The sequence below is a fragment of the Desmodus rotundus genome, chromosome 8 (genome assembly GCF_022682495.2).
Source record: "Desmodus rotundus isolate HL8 chromosome 8, HLdesRot8A.1, whole genome shotgun sequence".
Classification (NCBI taxonomy): domain Eukaryota; kingdom Metazoa; phylum Chordata; class Mammalia; order Chiroptera; family Phyllostomidae; genus Desmodus; species Desmodus rotundus.
The window spans coordinates 20,467,550-20,484,321 of record NC_071394.1 but is presented as its reverse complement, the minus strand read 5'-3'; the positions used below and the strand labels follow the sequence as shown (position 1 = coordinate 20,484,321).

At 36.8% G+C, this 16,772-nt stretch overlaps 1 protein-coding gene across 1 annotated transcript in view; it reads left to right on the top strand.

Moving 5' to 3' along the window:
- Nucleotides 1–16,772, top strand: part of PKHD1L1 (PKHD1 like 1) — a 138,011-nt gene that overhangs the window by 105,286 nt on the left and 15,953 nt on the right. The window contains exons 60-70 of the mRNA XM_045181556.2: nucleotides 953–1,056; nucleotides 2,040–2,169; nucleotides 2,893–3,014; nucleotides 4,930–5,020; nucleotides 8,025–8,173; nucleotides 8,255–8,377; nucleotides 8,986–9,097; nucleotides 9,175–9,291; nucleotides 11,525–11,690; nucleotides 14,238–14,470; nucleotides 14,651–14,818. Coding sequence (XP_045037491.2) covers nucleotides 953–1,056; nucleotides 2,040–2,169; nucleotides 2,893–3,014; nucleotides 4,930–5,020; nucleotides 8,025–8,173; nucleotides 8,255–8,377; nucleotides 8,986–9,097; nucleotides 9,175–9,291; nucleotides 11,525–11,690; nucleotides 14,238–14,470; nucleotides 14,651–14,818 — 1,515 coding nt within the window. The remainder of the gene's footprint in view (nucleotides 1–952; nucleotides 1,057–2,039; nucleotides 2,170–2,892; nucleotides 3,015–4,929; nucleotides 5,021–8,024; nucleotides 8,174–8,254; nucleotides 8,378–8,985; nucleotides 9,098–9,174; nucleotides 9,292–11,524; nucleotides 11,691–14,237; nucleotides 14,471–14,650; nucleotides 14,819–16,772) is intronic.

Sequence of the window (16,772 nt, the reverse complement as noted above, 5' to 3'; positions counted from 1 at the left end):
TGTTTTGTGATGTAAGTAAAGAAAACACATCTGTGGCTTTAGTAGGCCCTGGTGCTCTGTAGTAGCCGTCTCTCTCTGCCTTCATCTTACTAATCTTATCTTCACCACCATACATCTAATCGTCGGTTCACGGGTTTTGAGATGAGCTTTTTCCTTCTAGCACAAAATAACTCTTCTCTAATGCATTTTATTAGATATCAGTTTTAGAAACAAGAAAGATATTCTACCATTTTTGTTTTTATCAGCCATGAATCTCTGTGCCTGTTTTCTTACGTAGAAGATAGGAGTAATAAAAGTTCCTAACTCGGGATGCTGTGTGCGAATTAAACCACACATCGCCCGCTAAGCAGTTAGTACAGCACTTGGCACAGAGCAATCTCTCATGGGTTGTTATTGCTGTTATTACTAATCTCTGGAATTGGCTTTTGTCAGCTCTCTGGTACTCACTACAAGCTGATGAGCAGGTAGTTAGCAAGGAGTATTCTAGAAGAGATTATGTAAAGATAATGTCCTTAAAAGCTATTTGGACCATCAAAACGGAAATGTCAGGTGAATTATATCCTGTGCCTTATGCCTTCTCAACAGGGACAGGATCAGCACCGAGGGGGCGACACTGGTCCTGGGGGGATGAAAGTGCCCTCAGTTATTGCCGTGGTTTGTAGCCCTCCAAAGGACCACTGTGCATGAACAGCTATCTAGTACGCCTGTGCTACCACAATTGCGTGGGGAGGGGAAGCTCTCAGGAAAAATGTCTAAGAAGGATCTGGGGGACAGTGAAAAATGTTCAGAAGTACCACCTCATTTACATGAAAGGAGCCAAGGAAAGCTAATGAGATATCCATGAAGCAATCGAAAACAACTTTGTAATTGGGAAAATACAAGTTTTGTAACTTTTCAAAAATTTTTCATTCTTTTTTAAGATAAAGGAAATTTAACTGCCTCCTTCCCACAGGAAACGCAAGAATAAGTAATGTGGAATTTTATCACGGTGGCCAGGACGGCTTCAGGGAGAGCTCAGACCCCCGGCACGCCGTCACGTTCCTCAGCCTGGGGCAGGTTGGCGCTTCATTGTTCATTTGTGCTCATGTTCAAAGTAAAATATTTTGATTTTGATTTGACTTTCATTTATCTGTATTTGATAGCCAGATCTTTGAATTACTAAGACTATAGTCTAATGTAATAAAACTTCCTTAGATATAGTTCCCATGAACTTTTTTAGAATTATAAAGACTATATTTTCAGGGATCATTTCTTTAGTTCGTTACTTTTTTAGACTTATAGCAGCATTTCATTCTAACCACTTAATGCTTTTATTTAAGGTAAGTTAAAGAAAAATATAGAAAAAGGATCAGGGAAGGTGAAAGGATTGATGCTCTGTAATAATATTTCATATCTCCCTTTTACTTTGCAATAACCAAACATATTTCCAAACAGTTTCTATTAAGTAAACTGAGTATGGCTTAAATTTTTCAAATGAAAAATATCTATGCCTGTATATCCATGCCGCTCTCAAAAGTAGGAAAATAAATATCCTGAGAGGGGTGATGATTTAAGAAAAATGAGAGCTTATTTCTTATGGAAATAAAATGTAACCTTGCAGGATTGAAATTGCAACCCCTAATCTACCCATTGACTGGTTCCAATAGACATTTGAATTGTAACTCCTTGCCTAGGGTGTCACCTTTTGAAATTAAAAAATAAATTCCTGCTCATCATATAGTAAACTATTCTGCAAAAAATAAATTTTAGTACCTTAGCATTGTATAGGTAATGATAGAAATATAAATGCATAGAAAAGCACTTCAGAATTTTTTTCTGCATTTAAAGTAAGCATCCTTCTTTTGCTTTACTTAATCACAAATTCAAGATATGCACAAAGTTCCCCTGATTAAAAGACCTGCTGAAAAATCTTCTCTTTTATGGAATGTAAACTGATTATTTTATTTATTAAATGTGCTTCCTGAAAATCACCTACTTTGAGTTTTTGCTTTAAACATATTTTATTTTTAAAATATCCACTGAATCCCAATGTTTTATAGATTCAAGAACACAGTGCATCTTACATCCGAGGCTGTGCTTTTCACCATGGCTTTTCCCCAGCAATCGGTGTGTTTGGCACAGATGGAGTGGACATCGATGATAACGTCATTCACTTAACGGTGGGGGAAGGTAACGTAATAGTATTTTGGTCCAAACGAATCTTTCTGAGACAGTCTTATCTGTAAACTCTAAGGGTCATGTGGTCCAATTAATCTTTCTTCAAGAATGGACATGGGTAATATCTGTGCATATATGGTAATTATTAAAGCAGGTGTGTTCATTGGGCACTCAAATGTGCCAAGTGTGGCTGAGGAACTGGATATTTAATTTTAATTGTACTTACTTTACATTTAAGTAGTCGATGTGGCTGTGAATACCACATAGGAGACTATAGCATAAGAAGAATTATTTACCAAACTATGACCTTATGTGAGCTATCTAATACCAATAGTTTAAGTCACTATGACTTTTAAAACACTTCTTACATATCAATGGCAAAGATTATTCACAAATAAAGGTTATTATTTGATAAAAGTTGTATTCAATTATAGGAGGTTACTCTTTCTTAATTATCAGTAAAAAGTGAAATGCAACCTTATTGAATATGTATAAAATGTATTTGTGTGTTTGTTAAAGCCTGAGGTGGAGCCTATTTAACAAGCACCCAGGAGATCCTAAGTCAGGTAGTCAATTAAGTAAAATTTCACTATCAAAGAGTGCAGAGGGCTCGATTTAAAATTTTAGGGGTTCACTTATCAGGCTTAAAGTAGAAAACTGATTTCATTGGAAAAAAAGAGACACTCCCCCATAGTACTTATTATAAATTTACATATATTGGGGGGACTTTTTCAGGCATAAGAATATGGGGGCACACCAACAGAGTCCGGGGAAACTTGGTCGCACTTTCGGTTTGGCCAGGAACCTACCAGAACAGAAAAGATTTAAGTTCAACTCTCTGGCATGCGGCAATTGAGGTAACGCAAACACATTTGTGATTCTAATTATACAAAATTGTGATTTCCTTATTGAAGATTCCAATTTCTGTAGAAATTGTAAATCTAAAAATATTATTGAAAACTATTTCTTCCTTAGATAAGATTGATGAACTAATAAAGTGAGCTAATCAAAAGAGCGAATGAACTTTCTTAAAAGATAATATGTGCTCCAATACCTATGGAATTTTTCTTTGTGTTAATGCCCATTAGTTTAAATTGTTCTTTGACTATTCCCTTGCTTCTCTGACATTAATTAGTGCTTTCAAGTTCCTGTTCAGGGTCTCTCTGGGCTGCTAACTGACCAAGGGCCTTGCGTGTATTACTACTTAACTCTGAATTTAGTTTCCTTCCTCATGGAAAACTGTGATAATAGACTATAGAATCTCTACAACCCCTTTCTTGTCTAAAATCTTTATGATTCTGTATGCAGGTTTCTTCACTCTTATCTGACATCACTATTGGACCCTTCTTGTCTTCCGTGAAGTTTCAATTACTGTAGGGCTTTATTTAGATGCAGAATGAGATTACAAACAAGAAAATAGCACAGAGAAAGGATCTGGGAGAAATACAGCTTCCACTTGTTTTATTGTATTTACCTATGCCATAGGAATGAAAAATAATTACAAATAGCTGTCTTTGAATGATGGGATAAGGACTGGGTTTTGATTTTGTACAACTATTAATAATTACCTTCTGAGCTTATACCCTTTGCAACAGCATGGATGAAACTGGAGAGCATTATGCTAAGTGAAATAAGCCAGGAAGTGAGGGACAAATACCATATGATCTCACCTTTAACTGGAACATAAGCAATAGAAGGAAAAAGCAAACAAAATATAACCAGAGACATTGAAGTTAAGAACAATGTAACAATAGCAAGGGCGGGGGTGGGGGGTGGGGGCGGGGACAGTAGGTAGAGGGGATTACAGGAACTACTATAAAGGACACATGAACAAATCCAAGGGGGAGGGTGGAGAGGGGGGAGGGAAGTGGGTTCACCTGGGGTGGGGTGAAGGGATGGGGGAAAAGGCATACAACTGTAATTAAATAACAATAAATAAATTAAAAAAAAAAAAAAAAAATAATTACCTTCTGGTAAAATGTGAAAGCCTGGAATTTCAAGTATATTTATTAGGTAATAATGTTCTCTTTTTTCATCTATTTATAGATGTTGGAATGTAATAAAAGGTCAATTTGAAATCTTTAAACTTATCTGTATCTTTTGAAATAAAGAGTATGAATTCCATTTAACTCTGTTTTATCATAATCTTTAAAAATAAGAGAGTTTATTATGTTTTAAGTAATTGAGGTTTTAACTGGTTTGTGGACACCATAGGCAAGAACTAAACCTTCTGTGCTCTGTAGTTTTCCTTTTCTATCACTTTGACTTGACTCATAAAATAAAATTGCTTAGTAATTACCTAATACTTGTGCTACCCAGTTTTTTATTATAGTAGATTTTATTTGAACTACTGAATGCCTCAAAGGAATCTTATGATCTACTCTAATTGCGTAGTTGCCTTGTTTTAAATAAATTGAGTTGGTAACATAATATAACCAAAAAGAATGATAAAATCTTTGTAACCTTGCTGTAATACTGGAATTTGGTCTATGGCTTGTAAATATTCAACTACATCCAGTGGATTTTGTGACTAAAATAAAAAATAATTTCTTTAATGCATTTTCCAAAGAAATAATGATTGGTTTTATACCAAGGACCTAAGTTATGCAAATATTTTATTTGTAATTTGTTTGAATGAAGTGAATAATAAATTAAAATTTTCCTCCTGAAAGCATAGTCATAATTAGTTTTCCTATGCATGTTGCACACTTATTCTCACCGAATAATTGTGTAAGAGCCTGACCCAAAGCATTTTCTTTGTCACTATACTAGATAAATAGAGGGACCGACACAGTCTTACAAAATAACGTCGTGGCTGGATTTGGACGGGCGGGATACCGCATTGATGGGGAACCTTGCTCAAGTAAGTCTTTCGGCATAGAGTGAAAAAACTAGGAAATAACTTGTCCAAATTCAATAAACTAAATAAGTATTGTTTGACAGTTCAATATGCAATATCTCCTCTACCTGAGCTCTGAAAAAACTCAACAGGGGAAATTATATCAAGACACCATTGGGCCTAAAGGAAAAAGACTGGATAGACTTTTAAGGAGTTGTTTTCCATATTTATGATCCCAAGCTTCTAACAGCAACTTCAGCTCCTGATCTGGCTGATACTGGAACAGCGAGTATCTCATCCCACCTTCACAAAATGAAACATAGGGATCCGCACCTATGTGGATGCGCCACTCTTTCCCACTTAAGCTTCACAGGAATGAATGCTCACTGTTTGTTAAAACCCGCAAGCATGAAAGTCAAGGGACGTGAATAGTTCTCAGATACATGTCTATCAGAAGAGTGAAAACCAAGAACTAACTGAACAGCTGCTCTCTGGGTGAGGCTGTAGGGACACAAGAACATGTACACATTGCTGGTCGAAGGACAAAACGATACAACCTCTGCAGAGGGGAGTCAGGCAGTAGCTGCCAGGGTTAGAGAGACGTTTACCTTTGGGCCAGCGTTTCTACTCTGGTGCTATAACTGACAGTTGCCTCTATCTAAGAGAAAAGATCCGTGAACAAAGTTGTTCCTCACAGCAGCTGTGTGTGCCAGCAGGAAACTGAAAGCCACCCTGTGTCCAATAAGTGTGGGCTGGTTACGCAAAGCCAAGTATTGAACACTAAGCCCCTCTAAAAAGAATAAGTAAATACGTATCTATGTACTGATATGGAGATTCTAAAGTGATACAAAGAAAATGACAGAACAGCATATATAATACTGTTTTTTGTACAATGTGTTTTGTGGAAAACAGAAAGAAAATAAAAACATGCGTGGTATTTGTGTTTACATAAAGAAACCCAAAGTATAAACATAGATAACTGTGGTGGTTGAGTGGGAACAGGGTGACTTATTATTGTATAAGTTTTTATAACCTCTTGATTTTTTAACTATATCAAAAGATTATCAGATCAAAAATATGAAATAAATAATAGAGCTGCAGGCTTTACTTCCTAAGAAAACTGCTTAAAGGAAATGGGATTTTCCTTCAAAAAGTTTATATTCCTTCTTTTCTCTCAGTATAGTTACTTTTAAGATTCTTTGAATCAGCATTTCTTTTCTAAGCTCAAAACTTATTAAGCTAATTTATTCTTGTGTAAGACACATTTTGATGGAATAAAGCAATTTTGCCAACAGATTTATTCTTTGATATATGCTCTTATTAAATATTTTAGTTCCCAACAGCTTTAAGTGGCTTTTCTCTAACTTAAAGTTTAAAAATATGTCATTTCTCTGTAACTTTATTGAAGTGCTATGTGTTTTTTTTTAAATCAAAATATGAGCTGTGCCTATGAATATTTACTAATATGTAATGTCATGTAATCCACTTTTCACTGACTAAATAATTGAGAGTTTCTATAGGAGTTTTTGAATTTCAAGCAATGGGAATGTGAAACACCACAGGGGAACTGAGGGTCTAAGTCCCTGGCATGGGAACTGAGAACAGCCATCTCCCAGACAAGTGAGATGCTGAGGTACTGGGAAGGGAGTTAGGACCCATGTTGCGTCCAAGGGAGGAACCGTACTTGCCCCTGGGTTGCATTGTATGGAACCAAGGAAAAGAGATGCAAACAGCTTCTCATGAAGGAAACAAAATAGAAGCCTCGCAGACCCTAACTCAAATGTCAATCTGAAAGGAACAGGGAAAAAGGAAAAGCAATAGAAGACAGAATGAAGTCAGATCCTTGGGGACTAAGTACAGTTTAGGGGGAAGTGGGGCTCTTTATAGGGAGTGCTCCAATTAATGCATGGTTAGGAGGGAACTGTTAAGCTTACTGATCTGATTTGGGCATTAATAAAACACATTAAAATCCACATCAGTTATCCTGTGTTTTAATTGTGAGTCTAGTTTCCATTTATTGAGGCACTTTACATGGGTTATTTCATTTCATTGTGAAACAACCTTGAATTAGGGTTGATATGAGGAAACCGAAGTCTTAAAACATTAAGTAACTTTCCTAACATCACAAATACATCAATTCAGCAACTATTTAATGAGCACCCATCTCTGCATTACCTTTTAAGCTCTAGGAATAGGGTGGTCTGTGAGCTAGACACAGTCTCTTCTCCCATGAAGCTTATATTGTAATAGAGGAGGTGGATAATTCACCAGTAAGTAATAATCAAATATCAAGTGAAGAAAATTTTAATTGCCATGTAAAGTGACTGAGGTGCGACTTTGACTCAGGCAGTCAGAGAACGCCTTCTGAAGAAGTGACACTTAACTTGAAAATGGAAGCCCAGATGGACCCGGCCACCCAAAGGTCTGCAGAGGAAGCATTTTACAGACAGCAAGAGGCGTCACTGTGTTCCAAGTGCAGCCTTGGTTGAATCCAAGTTCATGCTCTTTCTAATGAAATTCATGTTTAGTTTAATCAGACGTAATAAATTAAGGGTGCTAACACAAAATAACCTTTTGCAAATGAGCATACAATTATTCTGAATTGCAGTGAAGGGACAATTTAGATAAGAGTGAGTACTAAATAGAGTAAATCATAAGTGGTCAAAGCATAAAAATATTTTCTCTTCTTGTTAAAATTCACATTGAAATTATATATTTAATTTTTGAAAGAATTTTAACTTTAACCAATACTGCTTAGAAGACTACAGGGTCCAGCAGAAGTAACGCCTGCTTGAGCGTGGTTGGCAGGGGACGTGAATGTCTCACGCAAGATGGGCAGCAATTTGAACATTTCACCTAAAATGTCATATGGTGTGCTTGAGTGTGATATTGTTATTGTTACAGAATTATGTGCTTATGATTTTGTAATAAAAGATTTTATAATAAAAAAGGGGCATTATTTGTGCCAGGCCCTGTATATGGCATGACTTGTAATGTTAATTTTCTCATTCTGTATTTCCTTTCCAAGGTCAATCTGATTCCCTGGAAAAGTGGTTTGACAATGAAGCCCATGGGGGTTTATATGGCATCTATATGAACCAAGATGGCCTTCCTGGATGTTCCCTTATACAGGGATTTACCGTTTGGATGTGCTGGGATTATGGAATTTATTTTCAGGTAAATTGATCCGAGATCATGACTGTTTGTTTTCTTTTATTATTGTATTTTGTGTTATGTAAACTCAAAATTGTATTACAGACCACAGAGAGTGTGTATATCTCTAATGTGACCCTGGTTGACAATGGAATGGCCATTTTCTCAATGATTTACATGCCAACTGCCATATCTCACCAAATTTCCAGTAAAACAGTGCAAATTAAGGTAAGAAATGACTGCAGCCATGTGAAAAAGGAAGAGCAACTCTGAGAAGGGTGACGTTATTAAAGGACGAATACAAATAATCTCTTGGACTTCAGCCCCGCTAGTCCAGACCTCTTGTCTTTGCTCTCATTGACTTGGGCCAGCAGGCTCTCCATCCTTACCTCTCCTCCCCAGACCCTCACCTCTTCTTGATTATCACCTGCTCATTTTGCCAGGGAGAGTTAAATTTTCATTCTGTCTATGAAGTTTTTCCTGAACTAACTTGGGTAGTATTGACACTCCCTCCTCTTCTTGTTCCTGCTGTTCCCTGGACATATTTCTATCCTAGAAGCAGAACACGGCATTATACATGCTTGTTTACATGCCTGTCTTTCCCTTGACACTTGGAGTGTCGTTCCACTCAGGGAAGAAATCCCATCTTTTCCACATCTTTTTCATCTTGGTTTAATGAACAATCCAGTTCTCAAACTTACAGGTTGTGTTTTTTCAACAGAACAATTTACTGTTACTCATTATTGTGTTTTCCTTTAGCAGTAGGAAAACATAATAATAATTATTATAATATATACTTTTACCATTAAAGCTGTATTGTTTGAATTTCTCAATAGAACTCATTAATTGTTGGAAGTAGCCCTGGATTTAATTGCTCTGATGTCCTAACAAATGATGATCCCAATATTGAACTTTCTGCTGCCCATCGGAGTTCTAGACCTCCATCAGGTAAAAAGTTTCGGATTCTAATTTTGGTATTCATGTGAGTGCACTTTCAAATTTCAACTTTCTTCTTTTTGTAAAAGGAGGCAGAAGTGGGATTTGCTGGCCTACCTTTGCTTCAGCACATAACATGGCACCCCGGAAGCCTCACGCAGGGACCATGAGTTACAACGCCATCAGTGGCCTTATGGACATCTCAGGCAAGTTGAAACATAGTTTGACAAGCCTCAGTTAAGGTCTATAAAGAATATGTGGAATATAACTAATAGTGTTTCACTGTTAGTAAAAAAAATGAGTAAATGAATGTGTATATGCATCTGCTCAATATGACAAGAAAAGAAATCAGACATCAGAGTCAATTTTAAGAATGGTTCCTTGGCAGAATTCATGTATATTTAAGAAACTGAAATTTAATTTTCCTTCTAAAGCAACATAAAAGCCACTAGTGTAGTAATTAAATATTAATTAGTTTCTATAAGTTATAAAAGCCCTTTCGTGTATCTAGGATAATATATTTTTATCTCTTTTTACAACTCATATAAGAAATTTAAACTCATATAACTTAAGAGCTCATAAGATCTTACTAAAACCCTACAACTATCGGCAGGTCTAGGATTAGGATCAAGACCTTCTGACTTGAAATCTGTTGCTCTTTCACTGAACCAGGCTGCCCCTTAGTAATGTAAAATAATTATACATAAATCAATGTAGTGAACGTATCAATTATTTTCATTTTGCTCCTTTATTATGCTGCGCCATTCTCTATTTCAGTTTAGCCAGCCTGCCTTTCATGCTAAGTCTAACCAGGGTCTCCTCTAAGAAAAAGATTCAACAAATTAGACTGCTAAGTTTTGATGTAGTGTTTCTTATAACTAAGTCCCAGAAATGCAAAACAAATTATCACTTTGAGTTGACTCATGAAATAAAATTGCTCTGTAATTACCTAATACTTGTGCTATCCAGTTTTTTATTATAGCAGATTTTATTTAAACTAGTGAGTGCCTCTATTGAATCTTATGGTCCACCGTAATTGCCTTGGTTGTCTTATTTTAAATAAATCAAATTAGTAACAGGGTATAACTTAAAAGAGTGATAAAATCTTTGTAACCTCACTATAATACTGAAATTTGGTCTATGGCTTATAAATATTGAAGGACATCTAGTGGATTTTGTGACAAGAATAAAAAATAATCTCTTGGATGCACTTTCCTATGAAGTCAAGTGTTAGAGGGCAGTTCCTCAGAGAAGGGGCAGCTGTGAGAAGTGAGCAGTCAACACTTACAGGAGCTAAGGATGAGTACGCAGGGCCAGTAAAGGAGATCTGCACAGGTAACAAATAGTACCTGCTACTGTGGTGGGTATTTTTTAAGATTTTATTTACTAATTTTTAGAGAGAGGGGAAAGGAAGGAGAAAGAGAGGGAGAAAAACATCAATGTGTTGTTGCCTCCTGCACACCCCCTACTGGGGACCTGGTCTGCAACCCAGGCATGTGCCCTGACTGGGAATTGAACAAGTGATCCTTTGCTTCTTAGTCCAGCGCTCAATCCACGAGTCACACCAGCCAGGGCAGCTACTGTGGTGTTTTATTAATACTCATATAAGTCTCATATTTATGTGCACATAATATCTTCTTAGGAAAAATAAGTAACCAAGAGGTTAGTAGATAGCATATAAACGATTTAAGAATTTTTGAAGTTACCATTTTTTGCTTTTTTTCTATTTTTGAGTTATTATCACAATGGAGATTAAGTTTTGGACCCAATAAACTTTATCTTTTGGCCCCACAATATATGCAATAAGGCCAAGAGAACAATAGCATTTCAATTAGCCTGTGCTGCATAACAAACCACCCCCAAAATCAGAGTCTTTAAACAATCATTTATCAGCCCATGATTCTGGAGATGGGCAGTTTGGGCTTTGTTCACCTGGATGGTTCTCCTGCGGTCCCACCTGGGATTATTCAATAGGCTGTCTTCAGTTTACAGGATGGATAGGGGCTGATGAGTCCAGGATGGCCTCACATTTATGGCTGGTGGTTGGTGCCTGCTGACAGTCATTGGTGGCCATTGGCTGGAGTAATGGGAGTGACTGAGCTAGGCTTATTCACATGCTAAGAGTCACAGAATTCCCTAGAGCACCAAGAGAGTGAGTCCTAACATGCCAGCACTTTTCAGATCTGCTTATACCGCAGTTGCTCTTGTCCCACTGGCCAATTACATGGCCAAGCCCAGAGAAACATGGAAATGACCACTCAGTGGTGCTGATATAGGGAAACGACACTCTCCCACGAGTCCTGGTGGATTAACCTACCACATAAAGTAAGAGCTTCATGTTCAAGGTATTAAATGATGTGTTTGTTGGAATGTACCTAAAGTGCAACTGCACCACTTCCTCTATAGAAAACTATTATTTTTCTATTATTTATATTTTAGATTCAACATTTGTTGGATTCAAGAATGTTTGTTCAGGTGAAACTAATGTGATATTCATTACTAACCCTTTAAATGAGGATTTACAGCACCCAATCCACGTGAAGAACATACAGCTGGTTGATACTACTGAACAATCAAAAATATTTATACATAGGCCTGATATAAGGTAAAATACATGAAAACCCAGTTTTCTTCCTCTCTTCATAGTTTTCCAATGTTGTTTCCCCTCCATAGATCTGGGAAGGTTGCTATGTTAAAGTAACTGTTACTTTTATAAAATTTTAATCAGCATTATGAAATTAAGACCAATGCATTCATGTTTTCAGTTAAGTTCAATGAGCTAGGCCTCAATATGTATAATTTCTCATACTGTTTCTTCCATGCATTGTAAATAATGCTGTTGTTAAACATAAGAGACATAAATGGGGTTAGAGGTGTGCTGTACATTAATATCTCTCCATCAATAGTCATTAAGAATAAGAGACATTTCTAGCATTTCTTCCCTTTTCCTTACTTCTTTTGTTTCCTGTTGCTTTCCAAATGTCTTACCACATGCACTCCAACATGAAGGTGGAAATTAAATGTTGGTCATTACAATCACTGTGACTGAGAATATGCAGAAACTTAGAACAGTGATTTTTCAATCACAAAGGTCAAGTGGTGTCAGAATATTTGTAGAAGGTGAACCACTTAGATTCTAAGCCTTGAAAGAATATAGTCAATAATTGCTACTCTTCCTAAGAGGTGCAGACCAGGAATTTAGATGTTAGACAATATTGGAGGTGAGACATTTTCATGTTAGAGATCTTTGCCCATTTTCAGTGCAGGGAGAAGATGAGGAATAAAGCTGTCTGTAGACCTCTCATCAGAGAAATGCCATGTCTTACAAATAGTTTGACTTCATCACATTTTGTTTGGGTGGCAGCCCCACAGCCCTTCATCGAATTATTGTTGAACTTCAGTGTTTTTCTTTTGTTGTCTGTTTGTTTGTTTGTTCAATAGAGCCTCTGCCCACTAGAAAGTTATTAGCTCCTATTTATTTAATTTTTAAGATTTAATTTATAATTTTAATATCTAGATCATGAAGAAAATATGACATTATAACATATAATATCTTTGAGTTCTGTGCTTTAACTGGGATACTGTTGGTACTTTTCCAGACCCTTTTTACTAGGAAGTTCACCCAGCCCCCCAATACTCTAAATGTGGGCCAATAAGTACCTCAGATAGCCCATTTTTCCAGAAAATTGCTCTTAGCCAAATGGGAATATCTTTGGGAGGCTAAAACCCTTTCCACCACTACCTCCTTGCAGACCACAGAAAATGACTAATTTATTCAGGGGTGCAAGAGGCTGGTTCCCTTGTTTCCAGGTAGCAACAAATCTGGGTGTAGTTCTTGATGCAGAGGTTCCCTGGGGTCAGATTGCAGATAGTCTACAGCTCCCGCTCATCTCCCTTTGCCTCCCTCAGTCTGTGTGGCTGCTCTGCTTCCCATGTGAGAGGACTCCCTCAGTAACTAACCTGAACAAAGTCTACATCTCAGCCTCTGTTTCTTTGGAACCTGAAGTCAGGCGGAGCCCTAAGCTTTAATGTGCGTGCTGCTAGGCACCTACCCATAGACTTGGTTATAAAAGCAGTCTGCACATACTTGAAAACAGAGAACACATGAACTACAGGGATATTTATTCGGATCATCTCCCAAACTATTAAAGTATTATAGTAAGGGCTAACTTACAGTTTTATGTCTCTCATAGCAAAAAGCAAGAGATATGCTAATAGTTTCTAATAGATCTGAGCTTTCCATGATAATTGTGTTGCTCTAACTTTGGAATAAACTATATTTCCCCATGGAATATATGATGATATAGTGTAGGTGTACTGTATTCATGTAAGCTATATGATGTACAGTAGATTGCAAACTGAGCAGCTATTTTGTTTTTATAACCAGTTAGTCAACACTCCAGGTGGCCCAAGATGAAAGCAGAATACCATCTATGGTTGAAATGCAATATGAGTTTATAGTATTTTACCTCTTACAGTTTTGGTATCTACAGAATGCTTACTAAAATATGTAGTATGACATCATAATCCAAGTATATCTGTTTGTATACACATAGGGAAAAGGCTATGAGAATATATATTAATCTGCAGTTTGTGATAAGCCTAAAAGCTTGAGATAGGAAGGTGAAGGGGACTGAGTTTTTACCAAGTATTTAGATTATTTTATAGTAATCATACAATACTTATATAATGTTAAAAACCCATTAAAAAAAGAGAAAGAAAGGGAAAATAATAAAGGCTTCTCTGCCAACACAGGGATTTTGTGTGTTCTGAGCAGTAATTGTTCACCTGTTCAGTGAGGCAATGTTAGTATATTGTACGCTATTCACAAATATGCAATCTATTATTCAACAAAATATGGAACAATAAAATGAAATTCTAATTTTATATTCCACAGGTGTAACGTGTCCTTTTGAAATGTTAATAAATTCATAATACACTAATTCAACACAATGGAAAACAGACCTCATTACAATGCATATTATGTATGCTAATTGGTCCTCCATTGAATCCTGTATGAAATGATAAGACTCAATCAGTGCATTTTTTTGGATACTCTCTTATCAGATACTCAAGTACACTCAAATGCTCCCTAGAAATAGGGTAGCATTACTGGATCTAGGTATCCATTCATCTCCCCCTGTCTCCACAGGAAGGTGAATCCATCTGATTGTGTGGACATGGTTTGTGATGCCAAAAGGAAATCTTTTCTCAGAGATGTGGATGGCTCCTTTCTGGGGAAATCTGGCTCAGTGATACCGCAATCTGAATATGAATGGGATGGAAATAGCCAACTTGGAACTGGGGACTACAGAATTCCTAAGGCGATGCTCACATTCCCCAATGGAAGTAGAATTCCTGTCACTGAGAAAGCACCTTATAAAGGTTTGTTGGATGTTATTCTGTTAGTCCTCGAATATGTGAAACAAATTATATCTTTTATTTTTAATGATTGACGTGCTCAACCAATAATGTATGTTCTACTTATTCATGTTACATATCAAGAAAAGATAGCATGTAGATGCTTTTGCAAAGAGATTTCTTTGTATATACCTATGTTTCTAGGAATTATTAGAGATTCAACCTGCAAATACATTCCAGAATGGCAAAGCTATAGGTGCTTTGGGATGGAATACGCAATGATGGTTATTGAAAGCCTGGATTCTGATACAGAAACTCGACGACTCTCGCCAGTGGCTATCGTGAGCGGTGGTTATGTAGATCTCATTAATGGTAGGTGTTCACTGTCAGCAAACTGGAGTTACTCCAAGCATTGACTCTTTATTACATGCATGGAGACATCTCATAAGTTACTTATCACATAAAAGTTGAAAACACTAGGACTTCTTTGCCTCCTGTTTGTAAGAAAGATCTGTGTATAAGAGAAATACTGACTCTTCAGCAGTTCCCTGCATTGGAAAGCCTGGACAGTGATTCCAAATTGACCACTAGAAGAAGGGAGAGAAGGAAGTTATTTCTTGAGTAATCTTCATACTTATAATGATAAGGTGACATAAATACTTTTAAGAAAAAGTTGGCATGCGTGTTAACATAAGAAATACTCAAACCTGTAGAGAATTTGTGTGATTTCATTTGAGCCAAACTGACAACAATTGGTGGAAGCAAAATCTCAAGGGATTGAGAAATGCTACAGAGAATGGCAGGTTAGCACCTTATTTTATACATTATAATCAAAGGAGGAGACATAAGGGGATTACAGGAAATCCGCTGGTGATAGATGAGGGTGAGGGAAGCAAAGTGGGGGGGAGGGGCACACCAGAGACTGCTGGGATTGGATTAAAGATAAACTGATAGACAGCATACTTCTTTTACACAGGTGGCAAAGGGATAGTTCACAGTCTACATTCAACATGATAACAATAACAATGAGGGGATTTGTGGTCTCAGGTCCTGTATAGATGGCTGCACCCAAGATGTTGAAAAGAAGGGAAGTTACCTTGACTTTCCAAAAGTATGTTATCATAGATGAAAAAAGACAATAGACAGGCTCAGCTAAGGTAAAGATTGACCTTTGTTAGGGAAAAACACCAGCCTAGGATGTGACTACCCACCATCCACTACTCTTGGTTAAAAAGTTTTAATTTCAGTCCATCCTTTGTGGTTACTCTAGGTCTCTGAATGGCAACCTTACTATGCTGCCACGCAGACCTCCCTTGAGCTTGCCAGGTTAATACATGCCCTCTTTCTTTACACAGAGTGTCTCCAAAAATGCAATTTGCCTTACATAAAAATTTTAAAAAATGATAATGTATTATTTGGAGTATTCAAGAACAATTATTCTCAGCCTATTTGTTTTTTATTTTCATAAAGTAAAAGTCTTCTCCTTAGAAGACTTAATCTTGAAGTGATGTGTTTTGTTTTATTTTCACTTCTTATTCCTTAGGCTGCCCAGAACATTTTGTCAAGATCTAGAGTCTAAGTTCCTTACATTCTGACTATGGTGACTCTGGTGCAGAGAGGAGGCAAAGGTCTCTATAGTGATTCAGATCAAGACTTCTTCAAGGAATATGATGACTTCCAAAAGCTACAAAAAACAGAGGATAGGGACTCAGTGTAGGACCCTGAAATAGCCTCCAGGGGCTCAGAGATTTGTTCCTAAGAAAGCTGAAGGTCCTTCAAGTGCTCAAGGGGCATATAATATCGATCAGAAAGATCTCTGTGCCCTGGCAGTGGCATAACATGTACCGAAATAATCTAAGATTCAAGAAAACAGCCTTTACCCCACAAAAATATTCCATTTTTTAAAATGCAGACAATTGTAACTGAATAAAAATAAAAAAAAAAAAATTTTTTAAAAATTAAAAAAAATAAAAACTAACTTTTGAAATTGTCAGTAAAAAAAAAGTGTTAAAGAGAATGAGCTAAATCAGGGGTGTCTCAGAGTTACATGATTTTAAGCTTTCCCTCATCTCTTGCCCCAGCATACAATCTGCCTGGTTTCTGTGACCTGCAATCAACCCAATTTCAAATGCAGCCTTTCAGATCATATATATATAAGCAGAAAGATTGTGGGAAGAGTTTGGACCACTCATTGAACAGTGGAGATGGTTTTCAGTGGTGGAGAAAGATTGCATTCTGTCTATTTTCACAGGTTCCTTTTCTGAAAGACAATACAAGTTTTCCACTTACGGTAGTGACACGACATTTCTCTTTAAAATAAATTTGA